Source organism: Tiliqua scincoides, chromosome 2 (genome assembly GCF_035046505.1).
Source record: "Tiliqua scincoides isolate rTilSci1 chromosome 2, rTilSci1.hap2, whole genome shotgun sequence".
NCBI classification, from domain to species: domain Eukaryota; kingdom Metazoa; phylum Chordata; class Lepidosauria; order Squamata; family Scincidae; genus Tiliqua; species Tiliqua scincoides.
Genome location: NC_089822.1, coordinates 114,257,970 through 114,274,891, shown reverse-complemented (window position 1 = coordinate 114,274,891; position 16,922 = coordinate 114,257,970). Strand labels below are relative to the sequence as shown.

Here is a 16,922-nt window from a genome sequence, read left to right as displayed (position 1 = left end):
GGCAAAGCAGGGTGAGGGGAGGGTAGAGACTGCTGGAAAAGTCTTTGGAGCCCAGGTCTACCCACCCATGTGGCATCAGTAGTGTCCCTAGCATCTCCAGTCATGGTAGTGTCCCCAGCAGATAGGAAAATGTCAGATCCCAGGAAATTTCTGGGGCTCCTCCTTTGGCTCCTGGGCCCCCCTTTTGACACTGGGCCCATGTACAAATTACCCCCTTTACTCCCCCCCCCCGGCCCTGGTCTGCAGGTGTGCCGTGGGAGTTTGGGAGAGGGTCATTTAGGGAATGTGTGCCGCCACCAACAGCATGGTGTGCGTGGCAATTGTAGTACCTTGTCAGTGTGCCACAAGATGAAAAAGGTTGAAAAGGGCAGGAGGTCTGGTCTAGAGGGTAGAGCCTCCGTCTGCCTGAAGATAACATCCACAAGGTCGCCAGTTCGAGGCCACCGGCACCGTGCGACCTTGGAGCAGCTGACAAGCTGAAGCCGAGCAATTCCATCTGCTCTGAGCGTGGGAAGATGGAGGCCAGAATGTGAAGCCAGATTGGAATGAAACACCTTGAATGTAGTCGTTCTTGAAAGAAAGAACCTTCTTTGAAATTGTAAAAATCCCTATTTAATAGGGATTTAATAAAGCCTGCCTATGTAAACCGCCTTGAATAAAGTCTTGAATAAAGACCAAGAAAGGCGGTATATAAATACCTGTTGTTGTTGTTGTTGTTATTAAAATCACTGTGATAATCACTTCACAGATTACCTTCCCAATCCCGCAAAAGTTAATTGAAAGCCATAGAGCTTAAATTAGTGGGGATCAATGTATTCCATTTATTTCAGTGGGGCTTAGTCCAGCTGGATAACTCCCATGAGTAACATCAAGTGCCACTGCAACACACGTTTTTGCACACGTGTATCCTACACGTACTGTACATTCATCATCAAGGAGCTGGGACTGCCTGCAGGGTCAGGGTCTCCCCGGGGGCAAACTCCAGTTCGCTGTACCAGCCCTGCTGCCCAAGGCGCCACACCCTCTCCAAATTCCGCCCGGGCACTGCACCACGGCAGGTCAGCCATGCCACATGGCCAGAGCACTCCTAAGTGGGGCCCCCGCCCCCTTCCTTCCCCCGGAGGAGGGAGGCGGGCTGGCTGGCTGGCTGGCTCTGCGCTTCCCACCCACTTGGGCAGCGCTTGTCTACTTTTGCCGCTCGGCGCAAGTCTCCCGGAGAGCCTCCTTCCCCGCGCTGGAGCCTTCCAGGGCCGAGGCTGGGCGCAGCCCGCCCTCCTTCTCCCTTCTGCCCCCTCCCGCGGGGCTGAGGCTCGCCCGGGGCTCGCCGGGCGGCGCGCTCGCAGTGCGCAGTGCCTCTGCAGCGACGGGAGGAGCAGGCGCTCGCTCAGGCTGGAGCAGGAGGCAGCGGCGGCGGCGGCGGCGGTAGTTGCAACAGTGCGCGCGGCTCCTCCTCCTCCTCCTCCCGCTTTCCCCCTCGAGCTCCCGCAGCCCGGATGGTGGCCGTAGCCCTGCAGCCCTCTGCGGGCCGCGGGGCGGGACTGTAGCTGGTTGGGGTGGTGCCCTTTGCAGCAATCGGGAGCCGAAGGCGCCGGGCGCCGGGCGCAGCGCAAAGCGCCCGCGCGCCCCTCTTCCTCTCGCTCTCCATGGACGGGGGAGCGGGAGGCGGCTCCGGGGGGCCCGGTTCCGAAAGCCCCAACCGGGCCGTGGAGTACCTGCTGGAGCTCAACAACATCATCGAGAGCCAGCAGAAGCTGCTGGAGACCCAGCGGCGCCGAATCGAGGAGCTGGAGGGGCAGCTGGAGCAGCTGAGCCAAGAGAACCGGGACCTGCGGGAAGGGGAAAGGGACCGGGACAGGGACCGGGACAGGGACAGGCATCGGGACCGGGACCGGGACCGGGACGGGCAGTACCACCACAAGGAGAGGGACAGCCACTACCAGAACCGAACAGACCGAGACGGGCAGTATCAGAACCGCTCTGACCGGGAAGGGCAATACCAGAATCGGGAGAACCGAGTAGACCGTGACGCTCAGTATCAGAACCGGACAGACCGGGAGAGCCAGTACCAGGGCAGAGCTGATCGAGAAGGGCAGAGCCAGTATCAGAACCGGGACAAGGAGCGAGATTTGCCCCACTATGGGAACCGGGATGGGCAGTACCAGAACCGGGAGAGCCACTACAGGGAACCCTGCCAGCTGCATCGAGACCGGCCCCCACAGTGCCACCAGGCTCGGGAGAAGGAGCACGAGTACCCTCGGCCACCCCGGGAAAGGGAGAGGGGGCAGCTGAGCCGTGGAGCCTCACGGAGCTCCAGTCCAGGTGCAGGAGGTGGCCACAGCACCAGTGCCAGTACCAGTCCAGCCACCACTCTGCAGAGAAAGTAAGGAGCTGCTCTGGGCCCCTTTTGCCCCTGATCTCTTGCCCTGCCCCCTCCCCCCAGTAGGGTCCAAGCCTCAGGAGCATCTGGTTGCAAAGCAGCCCAAGGGAGTCCCTTGAGGAGGCAAGATCCTATGGATGTCTGCAAAGCAACCAGAGGGCCTGGGCGCCCCAGCATTCGTTGTGACATTGCAAGGGATCCTGTTTCACTCTTTTAAGTGCAGTGGTGGTGGGGAGAGCTGGAGGGTCTGCTGGCGTAGCTTGGCATCACTCTGCAGTCTCTGGGAAAGGCCATGGAATGTGGCAGTTATACCACTGCTGTCACCCCTGCACCCCACTATTGATTGATGCCTTGTCCTCTTACACCTAGGTTTCATTCAGATTTGTTAGATTACCCATTACAAGCTAGGACTCTGCATTGGACCTTGACACTGCTCCCCCCCCCCCAAGCTTCCTTTCAGTACACATCAAACACAGCCTAGCCATCCAACCTGCTACCCTTACACTGAGCTGGATTTCTCCCCTGCCATTGTCAAACTTCAACCCTACTTTCAGGGTCTTCTTGGCACCTTCCCTGGTTTCCCTTACTTGAGAATGTGTAAGCAGATACTGCCAATACCTGTGTCTCTTTCACCTGTCACCCTGGATTCTTTCCCTTCTGCCATCCTTCTCAGGGACTTGCTTTCTAGTTGCTCTGCAGAGAGAGGGGGGAGGAGGTCTTCTTACTGCAATGGATCACTAGAAGTGGGCTCTCCTGCCAATCCTGCATCTTTCTCCCCTGCAATATCCCAAATCTCTCTCTCTCCCCTCCCCCCACTTTGATTTGAATTTCACCATGAAGTACAGCCTAGATTAGTATCTTCTAACAACTCTGGATTATTGCTCATTCTTGCTCCTAAATTATTCCCTCCACTTATTTCAGGATTCCACCATTGCGTACATCAGTTCAGCAGCACTGTGATTCTGAAATGGATTTGTGCAACGACCACAATAGCCTTCTGTATACTGAATCTAAAACATTTCTTTTTGCCCCAACCTCAACCCATGTAAGGAAAAACAACTGCCTCTGGGTGTGACAGGATTCTCCCACTAGTCCCAACAGCTGCATAGAGAAAAATCCTCTTGTGACTCCCTTAGCAAATGCCTCTGGCTGTCCTGTGTACAGTGGCATTGAGTTCCTTGGAGCTGTTTGCTCCTTCTTAGTGTGGTGCTCTCATTTACTCCTCCCCCCCACCTTCCTACTATTAAATGCCTCCCTTTCTTCCCAATAATCTCCAGGGATCTCCAGCTTTACAGAATCTTTTCTGGATTAGGTGGCAGGAAGGAGCTTCTGCTCTGGAGAGGGAATGCATTCTGCCTCTTCTCCCCCTCCGCCCAGGGCCCAGCTTACTGTGACTTCAGAGTTGCAGCCTGAAGGGGTGTTGCTGCTGAGTAGCAGTGCTATCAGGAGAGGAGAGGGAGGAGGTACTGGAGTGATGCAGGAGGAAGTAGGTGTGCATGTGTGGGCGCGGAATGATTTTTCATGGGCTGTTTAGTGTTATGTACTGAGTATTGAGTTCAGAAACTGGGAAAGGTTGGAGTATGATTGTGTGTGTGGGGGGGGAGAAGAGTCTGTATCAGAAGACACCTCTCCTCCCTCCCCCTGGAACAACCCAGCTTCTCCTGGGTGCTTTGGGAAAAGGAATGGGGTATAGTGGGTTACAGTCAGCAGTGTAAGGAACCAGGACACCTGGGCTCCATTCACAAGTCCAGAAGAGAGCATGCTTTGTGTTCCTTTTCTCTTTCTCATGACATCATCTTGATATTCCTTGGAAAGACCTCCCTGGTAACAGTCACATGCTGGACACCTGAGTCTTCCAAGTGTTTCGCACACATTATCTCAGTTATACCTACAGCTACCTTGCCAGGTACACTAGTAGTATTATTCTTATATTGCACATAGGGCAGAGGAAGGAGCAGTGAGAGAATAGTGACTTGCCTAAGACAGTCTAGAGTTCATAAGAGAGCCAAGATTTGAACCCAGAAGTCTCTTATTCTTGCTCCACCTGGGTGCAGGTGGCACATTCTCACAGGGTTGTTGTGAGGAGAAAAGAGGAGAGGAACCACGCACACCACCCTGAGCTCCTTGGAGGAAGGGTGGTATAAAAATGTCAAGGAAGAAATAAATAATAGTGAAATGACCTGTTGGAAGAGGAGAACTTGACGCTTTTGGGCAGCAGGTCCTAGCTCCTCCCTTTTGCTATGCTTCTACATCCCAGCCCATGACTAGGGTGTCTGATCAAGTGCAACAGAGCTCTGATTTAGGGGAATGTGGGGGGTTTGAACTGAAACACTGCTCTTGAGAAGTTGATCCCCAGGTCAGGATATGCTCTTAGGTGCTCATCATTCTGGCTGAAGACTGGGATCCAGTTAGTCCTGACATCTTTGGAATCTGAGTGAGAATGGCAGCAGGGGAGGCTGTGTGGGGTGGGAATTGATGAATCCAGCCGTGTGTGTTCTCTCTCTCTTCATTGCTGCCTCCCTCTTCTGGTTAGAAATTAGCAAAGTGGTTTGATACTGCAAATGACTTAAAACTAGCACAAATGTGTCTTGCCATTCCCGCCCACTTACTGCCGACACTGGGGAGGCGTTTTTTTAGAGCCTGGAGTGGCAATGCTGGGGGGGGGGGCTGATCCTCTCTTCCCTGCTGGCAGAAGTGGCTAGAGTCAGACCCCCCCCCCCACTCTCTCCCTTACTGCTTTCCCAGAACTGAAGATAGAACTCAGGAGCAATGGCTCCATCTTCCTGATTTTATTACCCCCTTCTCTTTTTGTTAAGCTGGGAAAGGACCTCAGAACTACTCAGTCCAGTCTGTGCCCTGAATCCCTAGCCCCTAGATGCAGTCGCTTGGCAAAGAGGCAAAGAGAGCATGAGCTGTTAGTCTGAAAGCCTGCATTTCAGATCTCATCACCGCTGGGTATTCACTCACTTGTTGGCTTTTGGGAAAACTGTTATCTTGCAGCTGTCCATCTGCAGTATGAGGATAATGATGCTGGCCTACCTTACATGTCTGTTGTCAGGATTATTGAGATAATGTGTTCACTTATTTTGAACATTCAAAAAAGCAGTGTGTAAATGTTAAGTATTATTATTGGGTCCCATATCCATTCCAGAGCTTGGAAGAGAATGGAGGTGTTTCCAGCAATCTGTCAACCTCAGGATCCTGTCATCCTTTAACTCCATTTCTATCCTTGATAGTGGAAGTGCTGCAAATCTCTCTTGTTGCTCCAGTGTAGCAGTTCTTACATATGATTGTTAAAGCTCACCATTTATTTTTTCAAGTGTTAGGATAGAAGTCCTAGCCTTTGGACCAGATCTCAGCTCTATAAGGGCTTAGTTTCCCTCCCTGAATGATAAGCCACTGTATCTGGTCCCAAAATACTGAACATAATGAGAAACACCATTGCATTCCATTCTAGAGGCAGCTGCATGTCTGTGTTTGGGCAATGAGCTATTTAGGATAAAGTGCAACCTGGTAATTCCTCTGCAGAGTAGGAGAACTCTCCACTCTCAGACTTGTTTGTCTCTCCTGCTCTGGATTCCAGGTCTGCAAATTAGTGCAGGAAGCAAGCAATAACTAGCTTGCCCCAGGACCTTTCCTGATTGCACACATGGCTAATCAGATGTTTTTAGGGAGTGCTGAAGTACTGTACATGTTGAAGTATGTTCACATTGTGTAATTCTAGTGAGTTGCAGAACCAGAGTCTCCAAAGCCGATGTTGTGAGACCAGAAGGAGTCAGGAATGCTTGGACAGCACCTTCCTGGGTAGACCCAAGCCAGATCTGAGGCAAGGATTATGGTCTACAGATATGGTCTGCACTGCAGTTGTGCTATATATGCTGTAGCACAGCGTCTACAATGTGGCTCTTACTCCCAGCCACATTGAGAGGCCTTGTGCCTCTCAGAGTGATGCGCAGGACATTTTCAGCAGGTTGTTGCTCTTCTAACACACACTTCCCATTTTCCTTTACTACTCTCCCTCTCTGATAAATGGAAGCAAATTGCTGACCATTCTTAAGACCAGATAGGATCCAAGCCCATATAGCAAACCAGCACCCTGACTCACACCTTTCCCAGTCATAGCAAGATCAGGAATTGAGTTATCATATGACAAATGTTTCTGTGAATTGGCTGTTTAAGATTAGTATCTGAACAGATATGGTTTAGTCCACTCTCAATTTTAGGCAATAGATAATTTTAAATCCGCCTGTAGGGTAAGTTCTAGTAGAGGGGTGGCCAAACCGGGGCTCATGAGTCACATCTGGATCTTTGACATATAATATGTGGCTTGCAGAAATATGCTGGCTAAGCTCCTTTTTTGCATCACAACATAAAAGATAAATAAGAATTTATCTAAAATAAGAATTTTTCAAGCTTTATACTTATTTATCAGGTATAAACTGAGAATTAACTGCGTTAAAATGTCAATTTAATGTTCATGATGAGTAAATATATTTAAGAATTTAAATGCTAATTTTAAAGCTAGATTTGAGTCAGGGATTAAAGGAATTTTGGATCAACACGGATTACAGAGCAATTGTGCTGAAGAATCCGTAAATTGTACAAACCAGTGCTGACAATGTTAATTTTAGTGGGCATGGCTTGCAATTGTGTGATTGCCACAATCATGTGTATGGTTGTTGTGGGTAATGAAATTAGAGTGTTAGGGCCCAATCCTATGTTCCTTGCCTACCCCGCGACACGGTGGTGCTGGAACACCCACTGCTTTATCCTGAGGGGCAGGAGAAGCAACCAGAGGTCTTCTCAGGATAAGGGAACATCTGTTTCCTTGTCCCATGCAGTGCCTCCACAGCACTTATGGGTCCACTCGGATCTGTACCTGTTCAATTGCTGGCTCAGAATGAAGCAGACCTGTGTTGGGCTCTGAGGCTCTGGAGCGATGATCCGGTGGCAGCCTCTGCCGCTGTCCCCACCCCCCTCCTGGGCCCAGTCCATTCTCCAGCCTGGCCTTCTTCTGCCCAATCTTGCTCCCTCCCCACCTTCCTCTTGCCCAGAATATGCCTCTCTGCTACTTGTCAGGGAGCTTACTGTACGCTGCTTTTGCGGCTCCTGCCGTTGGCGGGGAAGCCCAGCACCAAGTGGCACAAGCCTCCCTACAGACTCCACTCATCTGGCAGTCGCCAAAACATACCTTATGGCACATTTGTAATGGCCATTAGGCTGCCATTGGGCAGGATCTGGCTGCCCATATCATACAGGATGCCGTAGAGTTACCAAGGTGGCTTACAAAGCTTTATAATAAATATACAAATTATCACAGTAGATAAAAAGAAAACCAATAAAGAGAATCAAACAAAACATTAAAAACATTAATTTTAACAATAAAACTGAAACATAGAAACAAAACAGTAAAACGAAACTGTTCTTATTGAGCCATTGGGGGAACAAATTACAGCCCAATCCTGAGCTGCCTGGTGTGTGGGGCTGCAGTGGCACCGAAAATGGCTGTCACTGCATCCAGCATGCCCCAGGCAGCCACCACATCTCCTTGAGAGAAGGGGACAATTCTCATGACCCAAGGGTTGGTGCTAAGGCCTGCAAATGTGCCTTAAGGCACGTTTGCGACAGTGTGCACCCGGTGGTGAGCCAGCATGCATTGAGCAGGACTGGCCCCTTAGTCCAGAGAAGCAATCAAGTCATAACAGTATTTTAGAGGCACAGAGGGTGAATATCCACTCAGCAATGCCAGACAAAACAGGCGTGTTTTGAGACCTCACCAAAAAGCCATGAGGGAGGGAGTAGTTCTCAATTCCCCTGGAAGGAATAAGTTATTCCCCTGGAATAAGAACTTATTACTGGTATAACTTAATTATCCACAGATTTTTTTACCTGCAGTTTTATCTCAAAATGATGAGAAGTGCATTTTCAATGAAAGGAAAAAAGTCTAACAATAGCCTCTTTTATGCGAGAGAGGGCAGCTGGCTGACAATCCCTCAATCATTTTCTCTCCAGGTACTTAGAACAACTTCACTCCAAGCAACCCCTGCCTTCCCCCTGAGCACATGAAAGAAAGATAATCACTTTGCATTGGTGAAGGGAGGGGTCGCTTTCTCAGTGTGAAGCCTTTCTAATTACTGGAGAGAAACGGATTGATGGATTGTCTGCTTAATGATTCTGTTTTATATCATAAAGGTTAGAAAGTCTGTTTTTAAATTCTGTGGTTATTATGTCTAGTTTCCTCCTGCCTATAAGCAGTGGTTCTCTTTGTCAAGAGAATTCCAACCTGTTACATTGGACTCATCTGCAGTATCCTAGATCAGGGGTGCCCAAACCCCAGCCCTGGGGCCACTTGCCCTCGAGGACTCCCAATGCAGCCCCCAGTCTCCAATGAGCTTCTGGCCCTCCAGAAATTTGTTGGAGCCCACACTGGCCTGATGCAATTGCTCTCAGTGAGGGCGACTATTTGACCTCTCCTGTGAGATGTGGGATGAGGGCTCCCTCCTCTGCTTGCTGTTTCACATCTGTGATGCAGTAGTGGCAGCAAAGGAAAGCCCAGCCTTGGTTTGTTCATGGACTTTTATAGGCCGTGAGCTATTGGAAGACCTTCATTCATTCATATAAGTTCTTATATATATAAGTTCATCTTTAATATATTCATTTATTTAAATTTATTCAAATTTTAAATAGAAATTCTTTTTTTCCCTGGCCCCCGACACAGTGTCAGAGAGATGATGTGGCCCTCCTGCCAAAAATTTTGGACACCCCTGTCCTAGATTGTGAGCAAGTGGGGGGGGGGTGAGTATTCAGCCATCCTGCCAGAGTTCTTTTCGTGTCCAGTGGCAGCCAGTGAATGTGTGTGACTACTGTGTCATTCTGCCACTTCTTTCCTTCCAGGCCAACTGGAAGCGAAGGAGAGGTAGAGGGTCGCAACGCACCTCTTGAAGATGTCTGCTCTAAAACATCTAGTAGAACTTACCAGTGGCTTGAATGCATCATGTTCTGCATTTCCTCAGCTGCTCAGACAAGAAGTGGGAGTGGGAACAAGAATGTTGTGATGTTAAGGGCGTAATCCTAAAGTACCTTTGGGCTGGCGCAGCCTAGGATGATCACAAACGTGCTGTAGGGCATGTTTACATCTCAATTTGAGTTGGGGAGGCTGGTACGAGGATGTGCGCCAGCCTCCCCATGCCACCACAGGCACTGGGACAGGTGAGTTTGTTCTGGCCTTTCTAGGCTGGCACAGGGGTCTGTGGGAGCATGGGGAAGGCAGGGAGGAGGTGTTTTGGGGCAGTTGAGAGGGCAGGTGGTGGGCGGGCCCATTGGTGGGCGGGCAGGAAGCAGGAAGCAAGATCAGGATCCGGCACTTATGTCAGATCCTAGCCCCATTTCCAAGCAGCCTGGGACAGCTCTGGGCTGCTTGGATTTGCACCACCTCTATTAGGGCTGCTGTGATGTTACCTGTAGTAAGGGGAATTATTTCCCCTTACCCCAGGCTGGCCCACAGTCAGCCCCAAACTTGCGCTGGATACAGTGCAAGGCCACCTGTGCCTGTTCCAGCACAGGTTAGGATTGCACTGTAGGACACTTTACTAGAAGGGTGAAGGGGAATGAGATGTATGGCGCCATTTTTCTTAGCAGCCACAAAATTAGTGTAATGTTGTCTAATTAGCCCTGGGTGCCCCTGCATCAGGGCTAGCCCCAAGACCCTGCCCTGCATACTCAAGCTGAAAGCCCCTGCAAGTATCACATTCTGGAGTTCATGCAAGGAGCCAGTGATGCCAGAAGCACCACAAGGACTTGGACTTATGTGCTGCCTCTGGATTGAATGTGGCTGCTTCAGGATTTGCCTAGTCTGCCTGAGTGGTAGACTCGGCTCTGTCTGGAGGCATGCAAATACATGGGTACATAAATGCAGTTAGCACTGGCAATGCAGACCAAGCTTGGCATCAGGTTTCTATGGAATCCTGGCAGAAGCCTCAGCGTGTTCTTCAGGTGAGGAATGCTTGCTGTCTTCACTCTCCACCCCTAACAATTACTAAAAGCTTAGTGCCAGTCATTTTCCTGGTCCCAGAAGGGAGAAAGCAGGTAGTTGCTAGGTGTCCACCTCACCATACTGCCCAGCTTGCAATTTCTGTGATCCAGTCTGGCGCTAGTGCCCAATCCCAATCCAGTCCAGTGCTAAAGCCAGCGCTGAACTCCAGTGCTGGATGGAGGACGCTGTGGGAGTGCCCAGAGGTAAGTGTACCACCGGGTGGTGGTGTAAGTTTTCAGGGTGGGGGGAAAGTGTTCCGGGGTGGGGGAAGGGCAGGAGGGGGTGGGACTGATGCAGCCCTGCTCCACTGGATCTTATCCTCTGTGTCGGGCTGAAAATCCTGACATGAAGGTTCTCTCATCTGTGCTGGCAAAATTGCTGGCGCAGAGTTAAACCCCATTGCAGCGCCTTGGGCTTTCCTTGGGGAGAAGGGGATGAAAGTGGCCTTAGTGGGGCCGCTGGATACAGCAGTTGCCATTTTGGCACTGCTGCACCCAGTGGCTACGCCGAGATAGGCTTGGGCTGTCAGCTACATGAGAGCTGTAACTGGTGGCAGACCTAGTGGCCAGGAGACACATACGTATCTGTCCTTTGATATCTGAAGCATCAAGTGTTGGTCTGCATGGTTAATGAACTGTCATTGATCAGACCCGTAGAAGAACTGTCACATTGCACTTCGGACACAATAGCACATTCATCTGCAAGTCAACATTGAGTAATCAAGTGATGAGACATCAGGTGATATACGTTTTTATGTGGACCAGCCTTTAGTTGGTAGAGTCTGAACTGGGCCAAGGAACTTTTCTCCTTGCCTCCATGGGAGCTGTTGCTCATACAGTCCCTGTGGAGCAGTGGTGGGACTTCTCATGCAGTTCCCTGTACCCTCCAGCACTTAACATCCCTCTTGCCACTTGTTATGCAAACATGCACATGCCTCAGGAGCTGCACAGTAATGTGGTACATCAGTTTTGGCTGGCAGTGTGGGTCATTTCAGTGTGTGATGCAACTCTTGGCATGAAGCAGTTTTGCATGCTCTTGGGAGCTTGCTCAGCAGCTGTTCACCCAGCCATCTCCAGCAAGAAGCAGTGATGAAACAAGGTATCAATTTACAAAACAGCCTGACCTGGTCCCAAATGGTGCCATCAGCCCTTTTCCAATCTGGAGAGTGCCCAGTTTTGTTTTTTATTGACAGACCAATCCTACCTCTGTAGGATTGGAAATGCATTTGGAAATTCCTTCCTCAGTAAATAAGCATGCATACAATTTCACTCAAACAGTGCTGCACATTTCCTTAGAAATAAGTTCCACCAAGTCATTGCCAAGTTACTCCATATTTGGTGTTAATCACCAATGCAACCTTCTGACCTCAGGCTGACTGAAAAACCAGAAGTTTGCTGTAAGGGTCTCAGAGGGAGCTTAAAGTTTCTGTTATGCACATGAGGGCTGTCCTCTCTTATCATCCAGGTTTGCTGAGATTGGAGGCTGCTTCAAGTACTTTCTGGCTGCTGAAGAGAGATCCTTCTAGGCATTGTTGGGAGAGTTGCTTTCCTGTCTAGATATGCTCATGTAGGCTTTTGACAGCAAGTGTCCTTTGAATACATGTCAAAGAGTTATACACCCAGATCCACAATCCTATGTGGGGCTTTTCCAAAAAATACACATGCATTGCATTGTGCTATTACAGGCCATCTTTCTCCACTTCCATGCACCAAACCCTGTGTTGCATAAGTGAATTTTGAATTGAGAATGAGTTATGCACTTTGATGCCCAGGGCCAAGAGCCAGCCTATCCACAGTACCAGACTAGGCCTGTGGAGACCAGGAGTTATAAAGTCCCTCCTCAGCTCTGAAACTCACAGGCTGAGCATGAACGCAGTGATTAACTCTCAGCTGCACCTACCTCACAGGGCTGTTGTGAAGATAAAATAAAATTAGGGAAACCATGTATGCTGCCCTGAGCTGCTTGGAGGAAGTGTGGGATAGAAATGAAATAAAATAAACCAGATCATGAAAATAAAAACTACAGGCATATATAGAAGTGATACATCAAGCAGTTACAATTTTTTAAAAATGGGTTTTCAAAATCCAAACACTGCTTTTCTTCTCCCTTAGAACCAACTGGTCAGGAGGAAGCTCTAAATTGGAACAGAAGAAGGGGGGGGGGAGAGAAGCAAAATCTCTTACTTAGCAAATGTTCTTTCATGCAGTTGCTTCCCAAGCTGTTAGGGAGAAGATGGCTCAGCAGATTTTTTTGGTGTGATTTATTTACATCCAGCAGTGAGAGCCACAGGTGCTTCAGGACTTAATGATGCTTAGAAAAGCAGGCCAGTGCCCCTCCCAGGGAGTGTGGCTTCCAGTTGGGTTAGAAGTGAATTGATTTGTTTAAGGGAGGAGGGGAAAGAAGAATGGGCTGCAGACCTTTTTTTCTTTAGTGCATGGTTTAAAATCTGGCCCCCAGTTTGAAGTGGAGGTGTTCTTTAAAGAGAGCTGTGGGTGATCTCTGGTGGAAATTCAGATTTATTCCCAGAGTCACGGCCTCAAAAAGTCTAAGACTGAACCTGTGAAGGAGTCAAAGAGCAGGGCTGTTAGAAGAGGTCAGAGGCACTGGCACCTTTAATCATTTTGCATGGCCTAGAGCCCAGTCCTATGCAATCCTTGTCTATGCAATCCAGTCCTATGCAAACTTGTCTATGATTGGACAAGTTTCTGGAGGAAAAATCCATTATGGGGTACAAGCCATGATGTGTATGGCCACTGGATCAGGCCATAGGCCCATCTAGTCCAGCTTCCTGTATCTCACAGCGGCCCACCAAATGCCCCAGGGAGCACACCAGATAACAAGAGACCTCATCCTGGTGCCCTCCCCTGCATCTGGCATTCTGACATAACCCATTTCTAAAATCAGGAGGTTGCGCATACACATCATGGCTTGTACCCCATAATGGATTTTTCCTCCAGAAACTTGTCCAATCCCCTTTTAAAGGCGTTTAGGCTAGACGCCAGCACCACATCCTGTGGCAAGGAGTTCCACAGACCGACCACACGCTGAGTAAAGAAATATTTTCTTTTGTCTGTCCTAACCCGCCCAACACTCAATTTTAGTGGATGTCCCCTGGTTCTGGTATTATGTGAGAGTGTAAAGAGCATCTCCCTATCCACTCTGTCCATCCCCTGCATAATTTTGTATGTCTCAATCATGTCCCCCCTCAAGCGTCTCTTTTCTAGGCTGAAGAGGCCCAAACGCCGTAGCCTTTCCTCATAAGGAAGGTGCCCCAGCCCCGTAATCATCTTAGTCGCTATCTTTTGCACCTTTTCCATTTCCACTATGTCTTTTTTGAGATGCGGTGACCAGAACTGGACACAATACTCCACAATAGTATAATGGAGTATGTATAGAGTATATTTTCCTCCCCACTGAGGGCCCAATCCTATCCAATTTTCCAGCTCTGGTGCTGCCACAATGCAGCTCTGAGGTAAGGGAACAAATGGTCCCATACCTTGAGGCCTGTGTGACTGTCCCCCCACTGCAGGATGCCGAATACACTCCATTGGTATTGCTGCACCGGCCCTGGAAAATTGGATAGTATTGGGCTCTGAGTTACAAGAGTCCAGCTGCAATCCTAACTTCACTTTCCTGGGAGTAAGTCCCATTGAATACAATATGACTTATTTCTGAGTAGACCTGCTTAGGATTGTGCCCTCAGACACTGACATTGGAGGTGGATAGAGTGGGAAGGACTTCCAGGCAGTGTTGAGTCCCAGAGCCTCTCATGTTGTTGTGCATAACAACATTCCATGCTGCTGTTGCTGCTAGGAATAGTTGTGATGGTGAGGGAGAGGGGCAGCTTACACGGTGTTGAGGCACCTTGCAAAACTTCGTCCCCCACCCTGGAACATCACTGAGAAACAGATCACTGTTCCACAAAACAGTGATTTCTGAACTTTTTGTCTTCTGGGAACCCTTTCCACTGCTACTTATCTTCCAAGGACACATTGTCATGTCTGCCATGTAAGACCTGAGTGTTACAGAGAATTCTGGAGCTTGTTCTCTGTTGCCAGATCTCCAGCAGGTCAGATTGTGCTGGCACTGGAGCCCATAGCACATTCTTCTTGGAGGGATTTGGAGAAGGAGGAAGGGAGTCCATTTGGATGGGGGGGGGGTAGAGCAAAGGATTGAAGCCTCTCTCCCCTCACTGTCCCATTCTGGATCTGCTCTAATGATGTGCTTAATGTAACTTGGCCCTCAGACAGAAACTGGGAGTCACAGCTTAGTCACAAAAGGACAGGAAAAGGTAAAAGGAGCACATTGATCCCTGCTTGTCTTTTCTTGCAGCTCAGTCAAACTTCAGAGAAACCTGGAATTATAAGTGAGGTAATTAATGTGGGTTCATCTCTTGCACTCCTCTCTCTCTCTCCCTCTCTGTCTCTCTCTCTCTGCAAGTTCAGGCCTCATGTGACAGAATTTTTCTTCACAGACAAAACAATTCCTTCCACAGAGAAAACTGGCAGATTAAGTAGAAGGGTACTTGTTTTGCATTCTCCCTGATATGCTAGTTTTTAATGTGCAAGGATCTATGTACGAGTTTGGAGGACCAGTCTTTTCACCAGTTAAAAAGTGTCCAGGATGAACTTTAAACTATATTTTGTTTTAAAAACTCATAAACATAGGCCCAGAATTGGGCTTTGCAATGATAGGCAACAAATATGAGCTAGCTTATTTTATCCTTAGAGGTGTTTGTTTCTGGTGAGTAAAACAGGATTACAGCCTAAGTCAATGACCACAATGGGTTTTCTGAGTAAGGTAAATAACAAGTTTTCCAAACACCTCTAGTAATTGCTAGTGGTCAACTTAATCTTAATGTTATTTATTAAAGCCAGGCTTCAAAGCTTGGGATATTTTTGTAGAAGTCAGAAGTTGTGAGTGGTCAGTGACATGCCAGCCCATCAGATGCTTGAGCCCTACTTCTCTCATAGATGACAGGATAACATAGCAAACAGCAGGTAGGGCCCCTTGGCAGGTGATTAAAGTGACAGTACTTAATGGGTATTAAAGGAGGCTCTGAACTTGATAGGCCATTGATCTGGGCAGGGAATTAATTGTTCTAGTGAGGACAGTGTATTTGTTTGACAAACATAGATTAATATGGAGGAAACTTTCACAAATAGGCTATAGAAAGGTGTTAATTGCTTTCTGAATGACATCCTTGTTTTGACAAGTTGACTTTTTACAGCCCAATCCTATCCACACTTTCCTGGGAGTAAGCCCAATTGATGCTAATGGGACTTACTTCTGAGTAGACATGCATAGGATTGGGCTCTTAGTCTCTTTGATAGTGAGTAGATTAAATATGGTAACCAGATTGCTAACTGCATCCTGAACAGTCAGGTATCTAACCTTCTGTGCAGCTGGGATTCCTCCCTAATCACATTTTATGTTTCAAAATGTAATCCTGCCATTTCTGGCTCTGTCAATAATAATAATAATAGTGGGTGAGAGCAGTAGTTTTCAGACCCTGTGTGCTGCAGAGACTTCTCTGTGTTGCACAGACTTCTGGGAAACGTTCTTGAGCACATGTTCAGCTCACATGGGATGCTGGTCAGGCCTACTGGGCCTCACTGTAGCTTCATGTGGATGGAGAATGTGCCCTGGAGCACACCTAATATTTATTTCCCTGTGGATAAACACATTACTGTGGGAAATCAGTAGTGGTGGGCAAATTGCCTGCCAGGGAATCTATTCTACTGTTATTTTTCTTCTGATTGAGAAACCTCTGATAAAAATTCCAAAGATCCTCAGGATTCCTTACTTTGAAAACTAGTGGATTAAGAATCACTTTACCATTTGTTAACATTAATTGTGACCTCATTAGACTTCCTGACTGCATTATTTAAAGTGTGTTAATTAAGGGGTAACATATGGTGGTGTGATTGTGAAATTTCTCCTCCGGAGCCTAGACAGATAGATATAGAACCCAGGCATTCTTAGTACCTGGGTCTTGTTGGAGAGATAAACCCTTCCCCCTTATATGTACACAGGGTTCTGATTTTTCTGGCTTTTAACAATGTCTCAACATCTTTATAGAATGCTGTTCTTCAGTAGGCACCCTGTGGAGCTCCATCAAGCCAACTTGAAAGGTTTTCTAGACAAACAGCTCATTAGGTGGTAAAACCGTTCCTGGACTGTACCATATCAGATGGCATAGGGAAATAATTGCAAGAATAAATCCCCAGCAAATAAACATTTCCATACATAGAAATCCAGCATGTGGAAGGAGAAAGCTAGGCTAGAACCCTTTGCCCTGGGCCCCAACACCTTTTCAGGGAGGGTTTCTTTGCAGGAACATTTATCCAAGCAGTCCCTTACATGCAGTCTAAAGCAAAACCATCAAAGAACAGTTCTGCCATGCGATCAGTACGACTTGTGACCCATGCAGCTCACCAGCCATGTGCAGTGCCAGGAACTTAGGAAGAAGCCCACACAAAATACCCTGCATTTGCCATCGCAGGCTAAATG

General features: G+C 48.4%; 1 protein-coding gene across 3 annotated transcripts in view; it reads left to right on the top strand.

Annotated features, from left to right (window-relative positions):
• Window positions 1-1,191: 1,191 nt before the first annotated feature.
• Window positions 1,192-16,922, top strand: part of IQSEC2 (IQ motif and Sec7 domain ArfGEF 2) — a 171,472-nt gene continuing 155,741 nt past the window's right edge. For all 3 annotated transcript variants that reach the window (XM_066613970.1, XM_066613969.1, XM_066613973.1), the window contains exon 1: window positions 1,192-2,380. In XM_066613970.1, the coding sequence (XP_066470067.1) occupies window positions 1,644-2,380 (737 nt within the window). In that variant the 5' untranslated portion in view covers window positions 1,192-1,643. The remainder of the gene's footprint in view (window positions 2,381-16,922) is intronic.